This window comes from Chenopodium quinoa, unplaced genomic scaffold (assembly GCF_001683475.1).
Source record: "Chenopodium quinoa cultivar QQ74 unplaced genomic scaffold, ASM168347v1, whole genome shotgun sequence".
Lineage (NCBI taxonomy): Eukaryota > Viridiplantae > Streptophyta > Magnoliopsida > Caryophyllales > Amaranthaceae > Chenopodium > Chenopodium quinoa.
In genome coordinates, this window is record NW_018745448.1 from 7441825 (window position 1) to 7460539 (window position 18715).

General features: G+C 34.7%; 1 protein-coding gene across 1 annotated transcript; it reads left to right on the forward strand.

The window, feature by feature from the left end:
- The first annotated feature begins 56 nt into the window (after window positions 1–56).
- On the forward strand, window positions 57–18121 carry LOC110713845 (phospholipid-transporting ATPase 3-like). Its single transcript, XM_021892280.1, has 27 exons — window positions 57–768; window positions 4930–4995; window positions 5103–5164; window positions 5592–5673; window positions 5864–5974; window positions 6474–6551; window positions 6736–6832; window positions 7445–7551; window positions 7699–7764; window positions 7966–8087; window positions 8237–8336; window positions 8531–8608; window positions 8692–8808; window positions 8932–9081; window positions 9210–9314; window positions 12627–12769; window positions 13282–13383; window positions 13475–13538; window positions 13622–13834; window positions 14628–14793; window positions 14884–14963; window positions 15158–15397; window positions 15590–15811; window positions 15896–16063; window positions 16149–16511; window positions 17206–17312; window positions 17431–18121. Exons 1-27 carry the CDS (start codon window positions 589–591, stop codon window positions 17735–17737), a joined length of 3696 nt encoding a protein of 1231 aa, XP_021747972.1. The 5' UTR covers window positions 57–588; the 3' UTR covers window positions 17738–18121.
- Window positions 18122–18715: the final 594 nt, after the last annotated feature.

Genomic DNA, 18715 nt, shown 5'->3' on the forward strand with positions numbered 1-18715 from the left:
GATACAAGTATTGTCTCCGTCTCTAAAAGAATGACCCTTATGACATAAATCTAGTTCCAAAATGATAATTCTCGCGCGTGTTAGCTTTTTCATTTTTTTAATACCTGCGAATCAGCCCAAAAAAGTCGTTCTTTAAGGGAGGGAGTAATAGATATATTCTCACGCGTAGAGAGTCGCGTCGGCGGTGAGATTAAACGCAGAAGATAAAATCCTCAACGCCGTTAAACAATTAGCGAAGACCGCAAATTCAAAGGACCTGAATCATAAAACCAAAAAAGAATAATAAAAAAAAAAAAGTCTGGGGAAGTTCTTCGAACTTGAAAACCAAAAACTTCAACCCGACCCATTCAACCCTGACGATCGAACTACCAACATACTCCCTAAATTAAATTAAAAATGGAGGGTGAATCTTTTGGTGTTCCCACTCATTTCTGAACAACATCCTTTCATCTTCCTCTTCAAATTTCCAAATTGAAATTTTAAAAAAAATTTAAAAAATATTGAAAATTGAAAAATTCCCATAAAGTTCCGCCATTGTTGAATTTGATTGGAAGCTGTTGAATTCGAAGAAGAAAGAGAGAGTGGGTGATGGCGGGATGGGATAGGATTGAATCGTCATCGAGATCGGGTTTCGGCAGGAATTCTTCTGGGTTGGATCGTTCTTCTTCCACTCGGACGGTTCGACTCGGTCGTGTTCAACCTCAGGCTCCTACTCATCGCACCATCTATTGCAATGACCGTGATACCAATTCCCTCGCCAAATTCAAGGTTTCATTTTGCTAGATTTTTTAAAATTTTATTTCATTTTTTGTGGTTTTAATTTGCAATTTTGTGATACGGAGTACATTTTATGATTTGCAATTGTGTTTTAAGTTCTTATTATGCTGGTTGAGATTGGATGATGAATTTAGGTTTGCATTTGTTTTAATTTTCGTTTATTAAAGTATTTTTTATATGGATGTCAAGTTGGCAATGCACCCTTTATAAAGCCTCTGGAATTGCTGATTTGAAGTCTGTTGGACATGTTTTTAACATTATTGGAACAAATAAATGGTGGTTGACCACTCGTGGCGAATTCGAGTGTGTTTTAGTTTTTGTTCGGCTCTCTTTTTTTGCTAAATGAGAAATGGGAGTGGATTGGAGGTTGAGTTTGGATTGTTATAAGACTATAATGTATGCACAGAAGTTTAAGAGAGTTCTATAAACTGATACTCACGTATTAAATGGGGAAAAACACGTTAGTTACATCCACCGAGCAGAAGAGAGGAGGTTTTATTAATCTTGAGGATTTAGATTGTAGAAAGAGGCTACGTGTAGAGTAAGGAGGTTTATGTATTACTTTTTGAAGCAGAAATTAATTAGGCACAAAAATTTGATGACTTAGCCCAACACAACAAGCTGAATTACAAGGCGTTGCCTGCAATACCTGAATTGATTATTGTGCTAGGTCATGCGGAGGCCAGAGTGCTAGATTCTATCCAAACTTCTCTGTTCTTTTAAAGGTAATGATTCTATTGTAAGATTTGCTGTTGACTCACGGACTCTTTGTTCTTCCTTAGCAAATGTGTTTTAGATCTTGGCTTTGGTCTCAATCACTAGTTTGTGAATCTCTTAATGGAAGCAGTTGGAGTTCGAGAAGAAACTTTTAATCATTCTTTTTATGGATTGATGATGCTACTTTATAAACCCCATACATCTTAATACAGCTGTTTGTGGGTCATAAGGTTTGCTAAATAAAAATCCAAAATTAAAACCTTGAAAGATGGAAATTGAATGGTGGTGAGTGTTAATTGTCTGTCACTTAGTACAAAGGAAAATGAATATGATTTAGTAACTCTTGTTGTGCTCTTTAAGAGATGCAAAGGAACGAGGATAAAGTTTTAGGTGTTAAAACTTTCAGGCTCTTGCTGACGAGAGTGCCTTTATATAATCTGTTAATCTTACACTTCGTTATTGTTATGATAAAGTGGCTGGTATCAATTAATTCTTAGAAGTTAGATTTATGGGTGTTGATTAATTCTTAGAAGTTAGATTTATGGGTGTTGAGTATAAGTTGATGACCTTGGGTGAGAAGTAATGTTTGCCCTAACATGTTAAGTGAGCAAACATGATGACTTTCAAGTTTTTTCAACTGATGTTACCTGCATTTTTTGTTGTCATGTGAGATGTGAAGTACTATGTCTAATATTTGGACATGAAGATATGTAATGAGACTTGGATGTACCAGTCAGCTATAAGAATTTACTGCATAAAAGTCTGTAAAGGTCACCTGCCCTACTTTTGGGAAGTAGGGACTAGTGGTATACGTGAACCATACCTCTTAAATGGCTTGTGTCAGGCATGTTGAATATCTTCAAATTCAACTATCTGGACTTTTGTTAGTTGCTTCTGGAATTCTTTTTATCATATTTTTTATACAAGAAAAGAAAAAATAAATCAGTTGATGGAAAGAGTAGAAAACCAAAAGGGAAATTAGAACTCTTTAACCTAATTTCTGGGAACCTCTCCAATCGAGTTACTCTCCTCAATTGCCTTAATGTTGACATGTAACCTATTTTCAATATTTAAATGATTTTTTGGACTTTTCATTATGTTTTATAGGCTTTGCCAATTGCCGTTCAATTGGGAAACTATGTAATTACGAAATATATCTCATTACGGAGTGATGATTTATGAATGAGAGTTATCTATTGTTATCTTGCTTTAATACTTGTGCTGTGTTTTAGGCTTTTATAGATTTTGTGGTGCCACTTGTTTTAAAGCACCTCAAATTCCGATAAACCCTCATAATAGATATATTCTCGTTATCAGCCATGGTTGTGCCTGCCCGTTGCTCATACAAGCACCCTGATTGACCTTCATCCCTTGCTCTTGTCGCCAATGGACAATTGTGTCCCTTCTAAATCAAACACTCAGTTGTGCTTTTACGAGCTCTAAGAGTTTTCTCATTATAAGGCTTGCGCCCTTTTCACCGGGTAGGCCAAAGCACGTTGCACAATTTAGTGACAAGACACGTAGACTGTGACTGTGGCGCTTAGCGATGAAGCTAAACAAGTGACTTCGTCCAAAACAGTTGAGAAGACAAAAAGACTTGTGAAAGGACCCTTGAGATCTGCTTTGCCATAGAGACCAAGCATGCTCTTTGAGAGTCCTGACAAAAACTTCTCTTACCTTTACTAAACCCCTTAAAATCTGAATTGCAGCCATTTTACAATCTCTAAAGGAAACCAAGATTGTTTATGCAATAGTTTAGAGGTTTCTTGCAATGCAATGTATAAATACCACAAGACTGATAGCAGTTTGATGGTGTTTGTAAGAACTGGTACCAAGTGATACAAAATGACTTGAACTGGACACGAAAAATTGGGTTAGTGTTAAGGGTTTTCAATCCGTCTAGGTAAATGAGTCAAAACGACACAACATTGCTTAATGAAGTAGATCGGATTAATGTTCGAGATTCCTGACGCGAAACTAACTCTTTTTAGGGTGGTTAATGTCTTCGAAACTAACTCCTTGTAAAAAAAAATGTTTTCGAAAAATGGAAAAAATTGTTACTCCCTCCTTTATTTTTTTTTTTTTTTTTTTTTTTTTTTTTGTAATAGATCAACCTAAGAGGGGTAGTATAGGTATTCTACTATTATTAGCTCACTAGGTTAATAGTCCTTAGTATAAATAGAGAGGGAAAGGAAGGAAATAGGTAGGAAGAATTTTGGAATAGTTCATTAGGAGAGTTGTGACCTCAAGTTACTCATTAGAGAGTTGTGAGCTAAACTTAGTAAAGAGCTTGATAGGCTAAACCTATCGATTGTGTTAACCGTTATTTATGTTAATTAAAGCCGTTATTTATGTTAATTAAAGCCTCAATCTTTCTTCTATAGCTTTCTTCTCTGTTATTGGTTGGTTGTGTCTGGTGAGTCCATAGCACGAAACTTTTGACTTTTTACACTATTCATTTAATCCGCTTTGACTAATGCCAGTGATTTATAGATAAGAGAAAAATATTGCTTTGTGGGTACTTGTTGGTATTGTTTCAATAAATAGTTTATTAATATTTTATTGTTATAAATTTTACATGTTGATAATTAAAGATGATATTGGTCAAAGTTTTGCATTAGCATGCCTGCCTACGAGAAACGTTTCACTTAAAAAAGCAGGGGAATACTTCGTTAGTGCTATATGTTCCGTGTATACACTGATTAACTTTAGTTATGGGGCTGTTTGGTTTGCTTATGAGGAAAGGAAACAAACCAACTAAGTTTATTCCTTTATTGGAATGATTTGGATCCACTCCATTGAGGCCATTGTAATTCAGAATTATTGTATGCATTTCCTAGTTAAATGTAGATCTTTTTTAATTAAGAAAAAGGGAATATATGGTCGTTTGTGTCAACTTCACATAAACCAATACTTCCTCATTCCCCTACTGTTTTCAACACAGTACGGATATCTTAAACTGCTTTTTAAATAGTTAAACCTACTTATACAAAAAAACAATAATGGGAACAAAACTCAATTTATGTTTTGTTTTATTTTTATTTTCATCCCTAAGATTGCCACGTGCCCCACTATCTATTTTTAAACATTTCAACTATCACATGGTGTGGCCTTAAAATTTGTGCCCAATTCTACTGTGGAAAACAATAGAGAAGAAGGGAGTATATCTTTTATACTGGTATGTATGTATCACTCATATTTTTAGATAAATGAAATAGTTGTCCCAATGTCTTTTGGCAAAAGAGATAATTTATGAATTTGTGTAAAGGAGAACATCGGTGTACGATATGCAATTATGAATGTTAGTTTTTGCAACTTGGAAAGTAACTCTCTATTGTTATGAGTACCTTGACTTCTTAGTTTGTCTCAGGAGTATATTTTGTTTTCTGTGAGGAGAAGGATAATTTTTTGACACTATTGCCGTGATTTTTTCAGGGGAATTCCGTGTCAACTACAAAGTACAATGTTCTTACCTTTTTGCCTAAAGGGTTGTTTGAACAGGTATATTATTACATCCTTACATGGAAGATTACTAATTGTTACTCTTATATGTCTTGTACAGTTCATTTTCTCTGACCTGATGAAGTGTTCTTTTATCACTATGACAGTTTAGACGGGTGGCCAATTTGTACTTCCTGACAATATCCATTTTATCTTGGACACCAATGAGGTACAGTCTTCATTGCAAACTGTGGAAACTTCCGCACATATGTACTATAAACCGTTGCAAGTGTCGTCATGAAATTGCCTGGCGATTACATTAGTTCTAATTGATGAGTATTGTTGATGTACTTTTTAACTATGTAATAATAATCAAAATATCTATGTGGAAAATAATATTAGACCTTCTATGATCAATTCAGCCTGCCTGAAGGATAAGAGATAGGCCTGACACATTTGCATTTTTATGACTGCCGTTTTCCTTCAAGTATTTCTCATTTGCCTTTTATGTCAACTGTTGTTTCCTTTATTTTCTTTGATTGATTTATTCTTTTATGCTTCTTTGTAATTTGCTTACCCAATTTTATATTTGGTACTTTCTAAATGACATTTATGAATTTCATATGGATGTGATGATTTCGTTTCTATTGTTGCAGTCCCGTGAGTCCAATTACAAATGTGGCCCCTTTAAGTATGGTGCTTTTCATTTCCCTTGTGAAAGAGGCATTTGAAGATTGGGTGAGTTTTCACTCAGTTTTTACTAAAACTACTTTGTCTTTCATAGTTCTGGGTTTCTGAAAAGATACCCATTAGATTAACCTGTGGTCAATCTTTTCTACTCCTGTTCTGTGTACTTGCATTTTACCTACTTGCTGTCACTGATTTTCATAATAAAATTTTCTTTGTTTTTTTGGATTATGTTTGACAGAAGCGATTTCAGAATGATTTGTCCGTAAACAATACCCTTGTAGATGTACTACAAGGACAGAGGTGGGAACGTATTCCTTGGAAAAGGTTGCAGGTTGGCGATATTGTCCGTGTAAGTGTTAATCGATTTTTTAAATTTTATAGGATTCAAATATATATATATATATATATATATATATATATATAGTATCAAAGACGACTGACCAATTAGAATGTGATAAGTACCCCCCCCCCTGACGAAGCACTTGATGGGTTCCCTTGAGGTTGTAGCAAAATTCTGAGTTACAAGATTTAAATAGCCATGGAGTCTTGTAAATTTACACATATATCTGTAATATCCAAGTGTCTTTTTTTATTTTTATTTTAGAAACTATATAATTGTGTCAGCATATGATCAAAGTATTGTCTTTCTGTGTCACTCTTAGATCCATACCTGTGTTTTACATCTGCTTACAAGTCCACACATCATAGATTTGACAACCACAAGCTGTCATTATCTTTGTCAAACCATACACTTCAAAATTATAAAATCAAAATAGATCCTGATGTTTAAATTAAGTGAGTTACTAAGACTGTAATAGACTAAGTAGTTTTAAATTTTCTGTTTGCAGGTTAAGCAAGATGGGTATTTCCCGGCAGATATTCTTTTTCTTGCAAGCACAAATGCAGACGGCGTGTGTTATGTTGAGGTAAAATTATGTTCATGAATCTAATAGTCAAGCAGTTATGTTGTTCTATATGAAATATGTGGGACTATATATTTTGTATAACCTCGTTAGTGGTCTGTCTTATCGCTTTCTTGGGTGTATATATTTTGTAAAGTACCATTTCTTTCTATTTCAGAACATTTAGATTAGTATTTTTTTATTGCAGACGTCAAATTTGGATGGTGAAACAAATTTGAAGATTCGGAAAGCTTTGGAGAAGACATGGGATTTCTTGACGCCTGAGAAGGCCTCTGAATTTAAAGGTTCAAAATGACATTTTTTCTTTGAAAGTTGAAAGTGTTAATATTTCTTATGCATGTTTTCTCTCAAACACTGAAGTAATGGTTGTGTTACTGATGCATGACTAAAAAAAAATATGAATTGTGCTATTAGCATGTTGCATGTTATTGCTGCGGACAAATTGAATCATACCCCCTTTGCATTACGCTTTTTTTATACTGTAAGATTTAGAATCTGTCAACTTTGAGTTGCTTGATGTGTTTCTTTAGCTTGTGTTTCAGAGCTGTCCCTGTTGCATGTTTGAACACTTTTTTTTTTCAGTACCATAGATTTAAGGTAGACGGTACACCTGATCATAGTTGGCCCAGCCTGAAAAATGTCGGGTTTGGGCATAATTATTGGGCCTGGCCTGGCTTGTTAGTGAATCATTTATTTACTTTAATAGAACCAAATGTCTGCTGCCTGGGATGTAGCTTTGCTGCCTTGGTGCATCCTTTTTGCATCTTATAATGTAGTGTGTTTGCTGCCTGGAAGGAATTAAACAGATCTAACAAATAGGTTATGATTTGTCTAGTCTTGTGTGTGAGTACTTTGTCTTGGTTGTTCACTTGCTTATCAGGTCATTTTTTTCCCAGGTGAAGTACAGTGTGAACAACCTAATAATTCCTTGTATACATTCACTGGCAACCTCATTATTGAAAAGCAGACTTTACCTCTGTCGCCGAACCAGCTTTTGCTCAGAGTATGACCTAATATATTGATCATATATGTTGTTGTACTGTATCTTTATGTTCAATGCCTTGATTTTTTTTACATGAGGAGTGGATATGTTTGGCCCTTTCTTCCCTGACAGAATGGGCATTGACTCTTTTATTTGATTATACAAAAGGGTTGCAGTTTGAGAAATACTGAATACATTGTTGGTGCTGTGATATACTCTGGGCATGAGACTAAGGTATGTGCTTGTGTCGCTTGTGTTTGAGATTCTTGGCAGATATGCTCATTCCTTTTCATATTATAAAGTTGGCTGTATTTCAAGAGAATTTTATTGGAATGTCACTATTTTCTTCACCTGCATGGTTTTCCATTTTCTCTTACAGATAGTGTATTGCTGTCTGTTGAGATCTATTAAGGGTAACCCTGGTTCAATTGACAGGTTATGATGAATACTATGAATGTTCCTTCGAAGAGAAGTACCTTGGAAAGGAAGCTTGACAAATTGATTCTTGCTCTTTTTGCTACATTATTTATGATGTGCCTCATTGGATCTATAGGCAGGTAGAGTATGCTGTGTATAAGGATTATTTTTTTTTTATTTTTTTTAATGAGTTAATGAACCTGTTTTCTCTTTGCCCTTCAACTTTTTAACTTGTAATTTTTCTGAAATCATTTTATGTTCATACCTTAAAACTTTTGTGGTGCCTCAGTGGTATTTTTGTAAACCGCAAGTATTTTTACTTGGGACTTCTTCAAGGAACTCTGGATAGAGCCGATGAACGTCAATTTGATCCAAGCAACAGATTTTTGGTGTGTTTTCTGCTTTAAATTACCATACATACACTTCAAAAAGAAGATTACTTTATGCTTTTGTGAGGGCACACTTGCATGTCATTTGTATCTATTAATCTGTTATTGTGATGTTCTTCTTTGCTTTCAATATTTCCTCTTTCCTGGCTTAATTTTTTAATTTTTTTAATTTTTTATATGCATGGTTATTGCAGGTTATGATCTTGACAATGTTTACATTGATCACCCTGTTTTCAACTATCATCCCTATATCACTTTATGTTTCAATTGAGGTAACTTGGATGATCTGTGAAATTTCTCTCCAAGATCTTATTACTTGTAGATGACTAAGCAAATCTTTTTCTTGGCATTTCAGGGGATTAAGTTTATACAGTCCCTTCAGTTTATCAATAATGATTTGAATATGTATCATGCTGAAACAAACACCCCTGCATTGGCTAGGACATCGAATCTTAATGAAGAACTTGGACAGGTATATGATCTTTGGAACTAGAAATTTTCTAAGATTTTATAGGATTTAACTCTTTACTTCTGTTCTATGCCATTTTGTTATTAGATCTTCTGAGTGGGCTAACTCTTCATCACTGTTGTGTAGGTAGAATACATATTTACTGATAAAACTGGGACTCTTACACAAAACTTGATGGAATTCTTTAAATGTTCCATTGGAGGTCAAATCTATGGAACTGGTATAACTGAAATAGAAAAGGGTTTGGCTGAGCGCATTGGCACTAAACTTCCGGAGGTATGATTTGCATATTCAAACTTCAAATATATATATCGATCAATCAAAGCCTTAATCCCATAAGTGGGATCGGCTACATGATCTTTTTTTTTTCCTTCCTCTAATTCAACACAGGACTGTTATGATAGGTGCAAAAGTCAGCTAATGCAATTCAAGAAAAAGGGTTCAATTTTGACGATGTTAAGCTTATGCGTGGTGCATGGAGAAATGAGCCTAATCCTGATCTTTGCAAGGTAATATTGATTATATGAAAAAACATAAACATGAATTTGTTTAATTTGAGTTGCATATTTTTTTTAATTTTTTTTTAATGGTGTCTAAATAGGCTATTTTGTTTTATGTGGATCAAGTTTTTAGCTTTGGGCACAAGACCTAGTTTGGCCATATTATATGTAGCTTGTCATCACCACTACAACTCCCATCTAGTGAATACATGGCCTTACTTTCATCAGTCCAAAGATTCTAAAAGAGTGTTTCCAATATAGCGGATATTTTTTATTGCTTAAGGAAACCATATGGAGCTATGGGACTTATGGCTCACTGTTTTTTAAGTTTCACACACCCCTTATGAAGCTCGCAATGGGAAGGAAAAGTAAATGATAAACACACTACCTGCATGTCTAACGTTAGGCGTTAGGAGATAGAATTTAACTGTTGGTGAACTGCCTGTATTTTTTAGCACGTGGCTGCTTCCCATCAAGAACCAAGTCCTCCCTTAGTTGTATATGAGCCAGATTCGGATTATATTAACTCTTCGTTTTTCTTTGAGTATACCTAATCTTAAAAGTTTTATTAGAAAGATATGTAGTTTCATTTGGGTTGTCGACTGCCTCTTGAGTGAAATGAGTACCCACAACTTTGAAGATGAATAGGACAAAGCGATCAGCTGTGGGATACTAATAATCCTGAACCTTTGAGGTCTCACTTTTCACATCTTTCCTTAAACGTACATATCTCTTCCTTGGGGTAATTGCTATCTTAACCACGGACTTAAAACAATCTAATACTAAGACTAAAAGGCTTAGGATAACTCTTTTGGCTTTGTAATTTGTATTGTAGTTTGTTCTTGTTGCTGCAAATGTATATCCAGTTCTTTGTGCAAATATGATAGGTTGTCGTACACCTATCAAAGATAAATTCCTAACAAAACCAACTAACAATGTAGTAGGGTAAGCAGAGTCGAATCCTATAGAGATGACTTTTAATCTAACCTCCCAAAAATTAGAGAAACTAAATTATATCACGAAATTAGGATAGAAAGTTTGAGCTAATGAAAATAAGAATACAATCAAGAAAAAGGCCGAGGGTTATGGTTCATCATGTTTATAGGTCTAAATCTATCAACCATTAACAATTCAATCAATCAAGTATGTAGAGCAATTACTAAGCCTACGATAGGATCTTAACACTCTTAATTCAACATACGTAGTTTAGTCGCTAACATAATCTATTAAAGAAAGCATAATTAAATGAAAGTATGATATTTTAATTTAAAGACTTAGTAGCAATAATTAATCAGAAATTGATCAAGTTGCAAGATTAACAATAAAAACACTATCAATAAGAGAAATCAATGATCAAATATTAATAATACCAATCAAGATTCATTGTATAAGCATAGATTCTCAAACCCTAGAAATAAACCACTAAAGTATGAAATAAATAATTAAAACTAAATCTATTAAAGAAAGCATAATTAAATGAAAGAAATAAAATACCTCGAAGAATTAACGTAACAAACTCAAGAGTAATCCATTGAATTGGCCAAGAGAAATTATGACTAGAGAGAAAAGAAAACAAACGTAGAAAAATAATAAAAAGCATAAGGAGAAAATAAATCACCTTGAATATTTATAATTCCCTAAATTCTAAAATAAAGATCAATAAATAAATGAAATAAGAAAATATAAATTACACAAGTTGTCAAACGATTGTACAATAGAAGATGTCATGGCAAGACGCTTGAAGACGGCCAACCGACCCAAGAACCAAGCCTTAACGAGCATATGTAATCATTGATACTTGTGTAAGCTTGTGGGCTTGGGAAGCAGTGAGCTATCGCTCGCGGCTGCTGTTGCTTTCGGCATATGCGAGCTAGCTTGCGACCTGTCGCCCACTCGCACTGCAGGCGCAATGTCAACTTCACGGGCTTATAACTTCTGATTTATATGTTGTAATATGCGTGTTGGAAAGCTCTTTAAGTCAAGTTTCCAACGCAACTTGAATCACTTCAATCCGCTTAGTAGAACTCAAGTTATGATCAAAAGAGTACCAAATGAGTGAACAAAGGTCAGTTTTGCCACTTTTTAAACCATCGTTTAACTTCGTTTCTAATCCAAAATCATTCCCTAAAGTTGCATATCGGCCCTTGTGGATGCTATTTTCATTCCTCATGCATACAATTCTCAAAATCAACATCCACAAACATATAATCTTCGATCAACAAACTCAGTCAATCGACTTTCCATCTGAATATCACCCGAATCAACTCTAAACACTTCGAAAGCATTCAAGTGATTATAAAATCACCTAAACTAGGGGTAAGCATAATAGGACACCCTGTTAAATTTCATGGAACCAGAACCGAAACCTGTGGTTACTTAAAATGAATGGAACTTGCAGGTTGCGGTTCTAATTTAGGATTACTTTGTCTTTTAATATATTTTGTACATTTTTGCAAAAATATATTTTGAAAAAAATCAGAGTCATAAATTTTTAACTCTTACAACTTGCAAATACAACATTTATTTTTATTTATTAAAAGTTGGGCCTAAATTGATACTGTATATGATTTGGGCTTAAGTAATACTTTTATTAGGTTCTAGGGTACCCTTAAGGTTCCGATTCCAAAAAATCGAGAACTTGAAGGCTGAACCTGAACCGAACCGTGTTGCAACAGGTTCCCCATTTTACTACCTGGAACCGGAACCTCTAATACATATTCCGATTTCAGAACCTGCGGTTCCCAATAGGTTCCGGTTCTGATTCAGGGTACCTTGATGTACCCTGATTTTTTGCTCACCCTTATCTAAAACATTTAGATAACACAAACAAAGCGTATTGGAGGACAAAATGGACAATTTATGATAAATGACAATAAAAAGCGACTAAAAGACTTAAAACTCAACTATAAAGTACATAAACGCGCCTATAAACTCTATATGAATATGATTCATCAAAATCAAGCATAGAAAAACCATCATACTTGAAGAGAGTTTGGATTGAGGGGAAGCTCCAGGATGGGAATTTCTTTGGGGGGGGGGGGTGGGTGGGAATCTGAACTTATAATTTTTGTTAGTGTTGGGCTGTGATGGTGGGAATGTTTGTCAACGACTATTACAGGAGATAAAATCTTGGTCCATGTAGCCAACTCCATCATTCTGGGATTAAGGCACTGTTGGTTGTTGTATTGTGCGGGTATGGTGAAATTGTTTGGAAGTAGTTTATTGATTGACATCTACTTTATCCTTCTTTGCATATGACTATGCATATTTTATTTTTCGTTATTAATAATGTTTGTGCTTCTTTTCTCTTCTTTTGTTTAGGAGTTCTTCAGGTGCCTCGCGATTTGTCATACAGTGCTCCCTGAAGGCGATGAATCTCCTGAGAAAATTGTCTACCAAGCCGCTTCTCCTGATGAGGCAGCTTTAGTTGTTGCAGCTAAGAATTTTGGTTTCTTCTTCTACAGGTTTTCTGTCTGTAACTTTATTTTAAATTACTCAAAACACTTTCCTTTTTGAGAAGTTTGAAAGTACTTGCAATGCATTTTATTTGGCAAGTGGTTTCTCTTTATCAATTTCCTCATCTCATATGCATTCCTTCCATCTCTCTCCTCACGACATGGGCTCCTAAAAACTTGTCTCTCCCACCCTTTTCTTGGAAGTTTAAAAACTTGTCTCTCCACCCTTCCCTTGGAAAATTAAAACTTGTCTTTCCCACTCTTCCCTTGGAAGTTTATTTGAGTAGCAGAAGCATTAGAGGTTTGCATCTACAGTAGGCTTAAGTCAGTTATCTCTTTATTGTGATAGTAAAAATTCCTTGGGGATTTGATATGCTGTTTGCCTTGGTCCTGCCATACTACTTGAAATTCACTGCTCAGTAAAATGATTTCACTCATCTTGGGAATGCTTGTCTGTTGTGATGAAGCATGAGAAACCTGTGTCTATAGCTCTTAACATTTTCTTCTTACATTACATTCAGGCGTACTCCAACAACCATATATGTGCGTGAGTCACATGTTGAAAGAATGGGTAAAATTGAGGATGTGCCTTATGAAATTTTGAACGTCCTTGAGTTTAATAGGTGATTTACTCTTTTACCTTTACTGTTTATATATATAATATTTTAAGAAGTTAATTTGCAATATCTAGCTTACTTGTTTTGTGCCCACCAGTACACGGAAACGCCAATCTGTTGTGTGCCGATATCCTGATGGGAGACTTATTTTGTACTGCAAGGTACTGCTTCATGGCTTCTATTGATCTAAATTTAAAAATTTGTTGGTACCATTTAACATTGCATTTAAACATTTGTCTCTCAGGGTGCTGATACTGTCATATACGAAAGATTAGGAGAAGGGAATGAGGATATAAAGAAATCTACCAGGGAGCATTTGGAACAGTTTGGATCATCTGGGTTACGAACACTGTGTCTGGCCTATAGAAATATAAGCTCAGATGTCTATGAGACCTGGAATGAAAAATTTATTCAGGCTAAATCTTCTTTGCGGGATCGGGAAAGAAAGCTGGATGAGGTATTTATCCAATCATAGATTCTTTATCGAGTAAATTAGTTATGTCAGTGGCTGGAATGAAATTTTTATTAAAATTTTATTTCAAATATTGACACGAATTTTCGTCCAAGATACATCAAATTAGTTATTCTTGTTGAAGTTCCTAATGTTGTTGTGTTGTTTATGTTTTTTCCAATTTAATACCAGTTTTAGATGTTACTACTATATGTGATGTTACTTGCTCTCATGCTAGACTAAATTACATGTGCTGGTCAACTGTTTTATATGACTAATTAAAACTTCAATGTAACCTTAAGAATTTATTTAGATGTTATCTCTATGCATAATCAGTTGTTCGCTGATTGTCCTCTTGGTTGTTATGGTTTGGGACTTTGTGTTCATGACAGCATGTAATGTGCCACAATAAGGATGGTTATTAGGAGATTCTAGGAGATCTTTTATAAATGGTAGAAATGTTTGGGGAATAAATGTAATAAGGGCATTATTAAGAGTTGATAATGATTTTTTAGCATTGGAGAGAATCCTCTCGAATGAGGGTGATTGTTTTGTTTAATTTCTCTGATTAAGCAATTCATCCCTATTTTAGTCTGCTTATTTACTGTGTCTTTGTTTTTTTTTTTCTTTTTCTTTTCTGCTTGCTGCAATTTAATCATTCGCTATTTTTCCTATGTGCTTTGAAATTGGCTTTCTTTATGTGATTCTTATTTTGTGCTTGCCTTCATTGTTCTTTGTGTTTTGTAAAAACTCTTAGTGTACAAGTTTGGTTAATTTTTCTGTGTCTTGAGCTGTACAGGTGGCTGAACTTATAGAAAAAGATCTTATATTGATTGGTTGCACCGCTATTGAAGATAAGCTTCAAGAAGGGGTACCTGCTTGTATCGAGACTTTAGCAAGGGCTGGAATCAAATTATGGGTGCTCACTGGGGATAAAATGGAAACAGCTATAAATATTGCGTATGGTGAGTTTGATTTATTGGGCATAATTTTGTGCAATTTCTAAGGGTGTTATGCTTTTATATCTAAGGTCTTGCTTCCTGAATGCCTTGCAGCGTGCAGCTTGATAAACAATGACATGAAACAATTTATTATCAGTTCTGAAACAGATGAAATTAGAGAAGTTGAAGATAGAGTAAGTAGCATTTGTTGGGTCCATTTTGTGTTGGACCTATCTTTATTATTATTATTTTTTATCTGTTTATCTTCAGTTCTTTATGATTTTTTTTTTATATATATATTTATTTATTTATTTATTATTCATGGGTGCTTTCCACCTGAAGAAGTTTATTCTTCACTTATATATTCTCATATGCTTCATGACGTTAGGGTGATCCTGTGGAAGCTGCTCGATTTATAAAAGATGCTGTCCAAACACAACTAAAGAATTGCATTGAGGAAGCCCAACAAACTCTTCGTACTGTCGTTGGACCAAAACTAGCACTTGTAATAGATGGGAAGTGCCTGATGTATGCACTAGATCCAAATTTGCGAGGAACACTTCTTAATTTGAGCTTAAATTGTGCTTCAGTGGTCTGTTGTCGAGTTTCTCCTCTTCAGAAAGCGCAGGTCAGTATCTAAGGAATTTGTTCTTTTAAATATTATAATTTGCAACCTCTTTAATTTTCCCTATGTTGTTGTAAGCATGTGTGTGTGAAAGAAGACTTGGCCTTTTGTTTTCTATGTTTTGTTTCATTATACATGGTCGTAAAAAAATATGCCCATTGTAAGTTGGCCTAAATAATTCTTGAATGTTTGCAGGTAACAAGCTTGGTGAAGAAAGGTGCCAAAAAGATTACATTGAGTATTGGTGATGGAGCCAATGATGTTAGCATGATTCAGGCAGCTCATGTTGGTGTTGGGATTAGTGGGCTGGAAGGCATGCAGGCTGTCATGGCTAGTGATTTCGCAATTGCACAGTTTCGCTTTCTCACAGACTTGTTGCTTGTGCATGGAAGGTGGTCGTATATAAGAATCAGCAAGGTTTGTGCCTGTTATGTCTCTTTACTATTTGTGCTTTTTCTAACCATTTTTGTTGGTTCTCACATTAAGGGCTCTTTCTTGCAGGTTGTAACATATTTCTTTTACAAAAATCTGACATTTACACTTACTCAATTTTGGTTCACCCTTCAAGCTGGGTTCTCTGGTCAAAGATATTATGATGATTGGTTTCAAGCATTTTACAATGTGTTTTTTACATCCCTGCCTGTTCTAATGCTTGGACTATTTGACAAGGTTGCGTTTCCTAACTATTATATTGAGTATGGAATTTCTTTTTAGAAATGACGTTTTTGTTGCTAATTTTTTTGTTCAATACCAGGATGTTAGTGCATCTCTTTCAAAGAAATATCCTCAGCTATACATGGAAGGATTGAGAAATGCCTTTTTTGAATGGAGAATTGTTGCTATTTGGACCTTCTTCTCCCTGTACCAGTCAATTATTTTCTTTTATTTTGTCACCACATCTGGTTCAAAGCCTCAAACTTCAGCTGGCAAGATGTTTGGTTTGTGGGACATTAGCACAATGGCATTCACCTGTGTCGTCGTCACTGTCAATTTACGTCTTCTCTTGTGCTGCAATAGTATTACAAGGTGGCACCATATAAGTGTTTGGGGGAGCATTATAGCATGGTTCCTTTTCATCTTTGGTTACTCTGGTATCATGACTAACGGCGATCGGCAGGTGAGTCAATCTTTTTTTTTTTTTAATCCACACAAATGAGTCAATCTTAAAGGTTTATTGATTGATTTCTTCAAGATGCTCAGTTGTCAAAATTTACTCCAAATTCATAACTTGTTCATTGCAAAAATCTCTGTTGGGAAAAGAACATGAATGGATTTGAGTCAATCTTAAAAGGTTTATTGATTGATTTCTTGAAGATGCTCATTTGTCAAAATTTACTCCAAACTCATAACTTGCTCATTGCAAAAATCTCTGTCGGAAAAGAACATAAATGGTGTTCATTGTTGCAGTTGTTAGTGTAAGTATCTAATATGTACAAAAATACTGATGAATGGAGTGGTGGATGAAAATTCCACCACTGGACATGCAAAATTCAACTTTTTTTTTTTTTTTTTCTATCCTAGGCTGTTTTTCCACATTTAGGTAAAAGGTTGTGAGACAAATTGTTGAGTAGATGGAGAAGTGCAGTGTTCTTATTTTCTTAGGAATCCACATTCTTGTATCTGATAGTGTCAAACCTTGATTAGTTGAACATACAAGTCTTTTTTTTTTTTTTTTTTTTTTTTTTTTTTTTTTTTTTTTTTTTTGGGGGTGGGGGTGGGGGGGGGGGGGGGTATGTTAATTAGTGGCCTTCTCTTGTTCTTGTATTGATCCCATTTGCCTGTGTACTAATGCCTTACATATCATGTTTCAGGAAAATATCTTCTTCGTCATATTTGTTTTAATGAGCACTCCATATTTTTATCTTGCACTATTTCTGGTTCCTGTTGTCGCTCTTGTCGGGGACTTCCTATACCAAGGGTGAGACACTGAGTTATTTTTCTTTGAAGCGTGATTCTTCTAGGTACAATGTATGGCTGGTGCAGATTTATTGATGATTAAGGTTGAATTTCTGAGTGTTTCAATTGTCTGATTTCAGTGTACAGAGATGGTTTTCTCCATATGATTATCAGATTATACAAGAGATTCATCGGCATGAACCTGATGATAATCACAGGGCACAGTTTTTAGAGATTCGGGATCATCTCACTGCGGAAGAGGCACGGAGCTATGCTCTGTCCCAACTCCCTGGGCAGAGATCAAAACATACAGGTTTTGCCTTTGATTCTCCTGGTTATGAGTCATTCTTCGCTGCTCAGGCTGGTGTGTTTGCTCCTCATAAGCCATGGGATGTAGCCCGGAGAGCAACCATGATGAAATCACGTGCAAAGCCACCAAAGAAATAGTTCATTTTCACTTTAGTCTTTTTGTACAAAGAATCCCTTCCCCTCCAGGCGTCATTAGGTGATTGTGTAGAATGTACTGCCCCTATCTTTTAGCCCTTCTTTCTTTCCTTATTCTCACTACGCCAAGGATCACATTTTTGATGTAGCCTACATGCAGACTTAGGTATAATAGTTGGTTATGAGAGTGTAAAATTGATGTAAAATTATATGGATGATTATAGTATACAGTCTTATCATTCTTTTGATTTTGTAATGATACACTTCAGGCCTTCTATGTGTACAATTTCTAAATTCTGATGCTGCAAGTACAAGTAGCATCAAATAACTTAAAATTTAGGGAACTCTGTTTGCCAAATTCAGATATGCGAAGTATTAAGTTTAATATCCCTTCCTCCCTCCCTTCCCCCCCCCCCCCCACACACAAAAAAAAAAAAAAAGGTTTGTACTAATGATTTTGCTATTAATGTCTGTTTCTTGCTTATTATTGCGTTTGTTCACCAATAGCTTTTCATATTTATTGTGGATTACTCCTATAGCTTTTTTCTCGTATTGTTTGTTACCATCACTTTACAAAGTTGTAACATAAGCAATGATGGAAGTAATATGCTCAACGAGTGAACGAGGTTATAATATTTGCCTACTAGGAGAATTAAAAAAATAAAAATAAAAAATGCTGCCATACTGAAATTAAGTACTAACACATTTATTTAAAGTTTTTAAATATATACTCTGTTCTTTTTTTTAGTTGCAACATTTCTCTTTTCATGCTTGTCAATGCATGTACTCAGACGTTAATATATTTAATTATCAATATGTAAAAATTATAAACATTTGATATTAAAATCGTATAAATTGAGACGAATCTAACAAGATTTTACATGGCTATATTTTTACTTAAGTATAAACTGTCAAATCTAGTCAAAGTGAAGCATATAAATAGTGTAAAAGTCAAAATATTACAACTATATACGAAGTATA

Excerpts from the sequence above, each read along its gene's own strand:
- LOC110713845 (XM_021892280.1), top strand. The coding sequence starts at position 589 with ATGGCGGGATGGGATAGGATTGAATCGTCATCGAGATCGGGTTTCGGC. Across the intron at positions 12,770-13,281 it reads TTTGGTTTCTTCTTCTACAG|GCGTACTCCAACAACCATAT; the intron begins GTTTTCTGTCTG and ends CATTACATTCAG. Across the intron at positions 15,398-15,589 it reads CTCCTCTTCAGAAAGCGCAG|GTAACAAGCTTGGTGAAGAA; the intron begins GTCAGTATCTAA and ends GAATGTTTGCAG.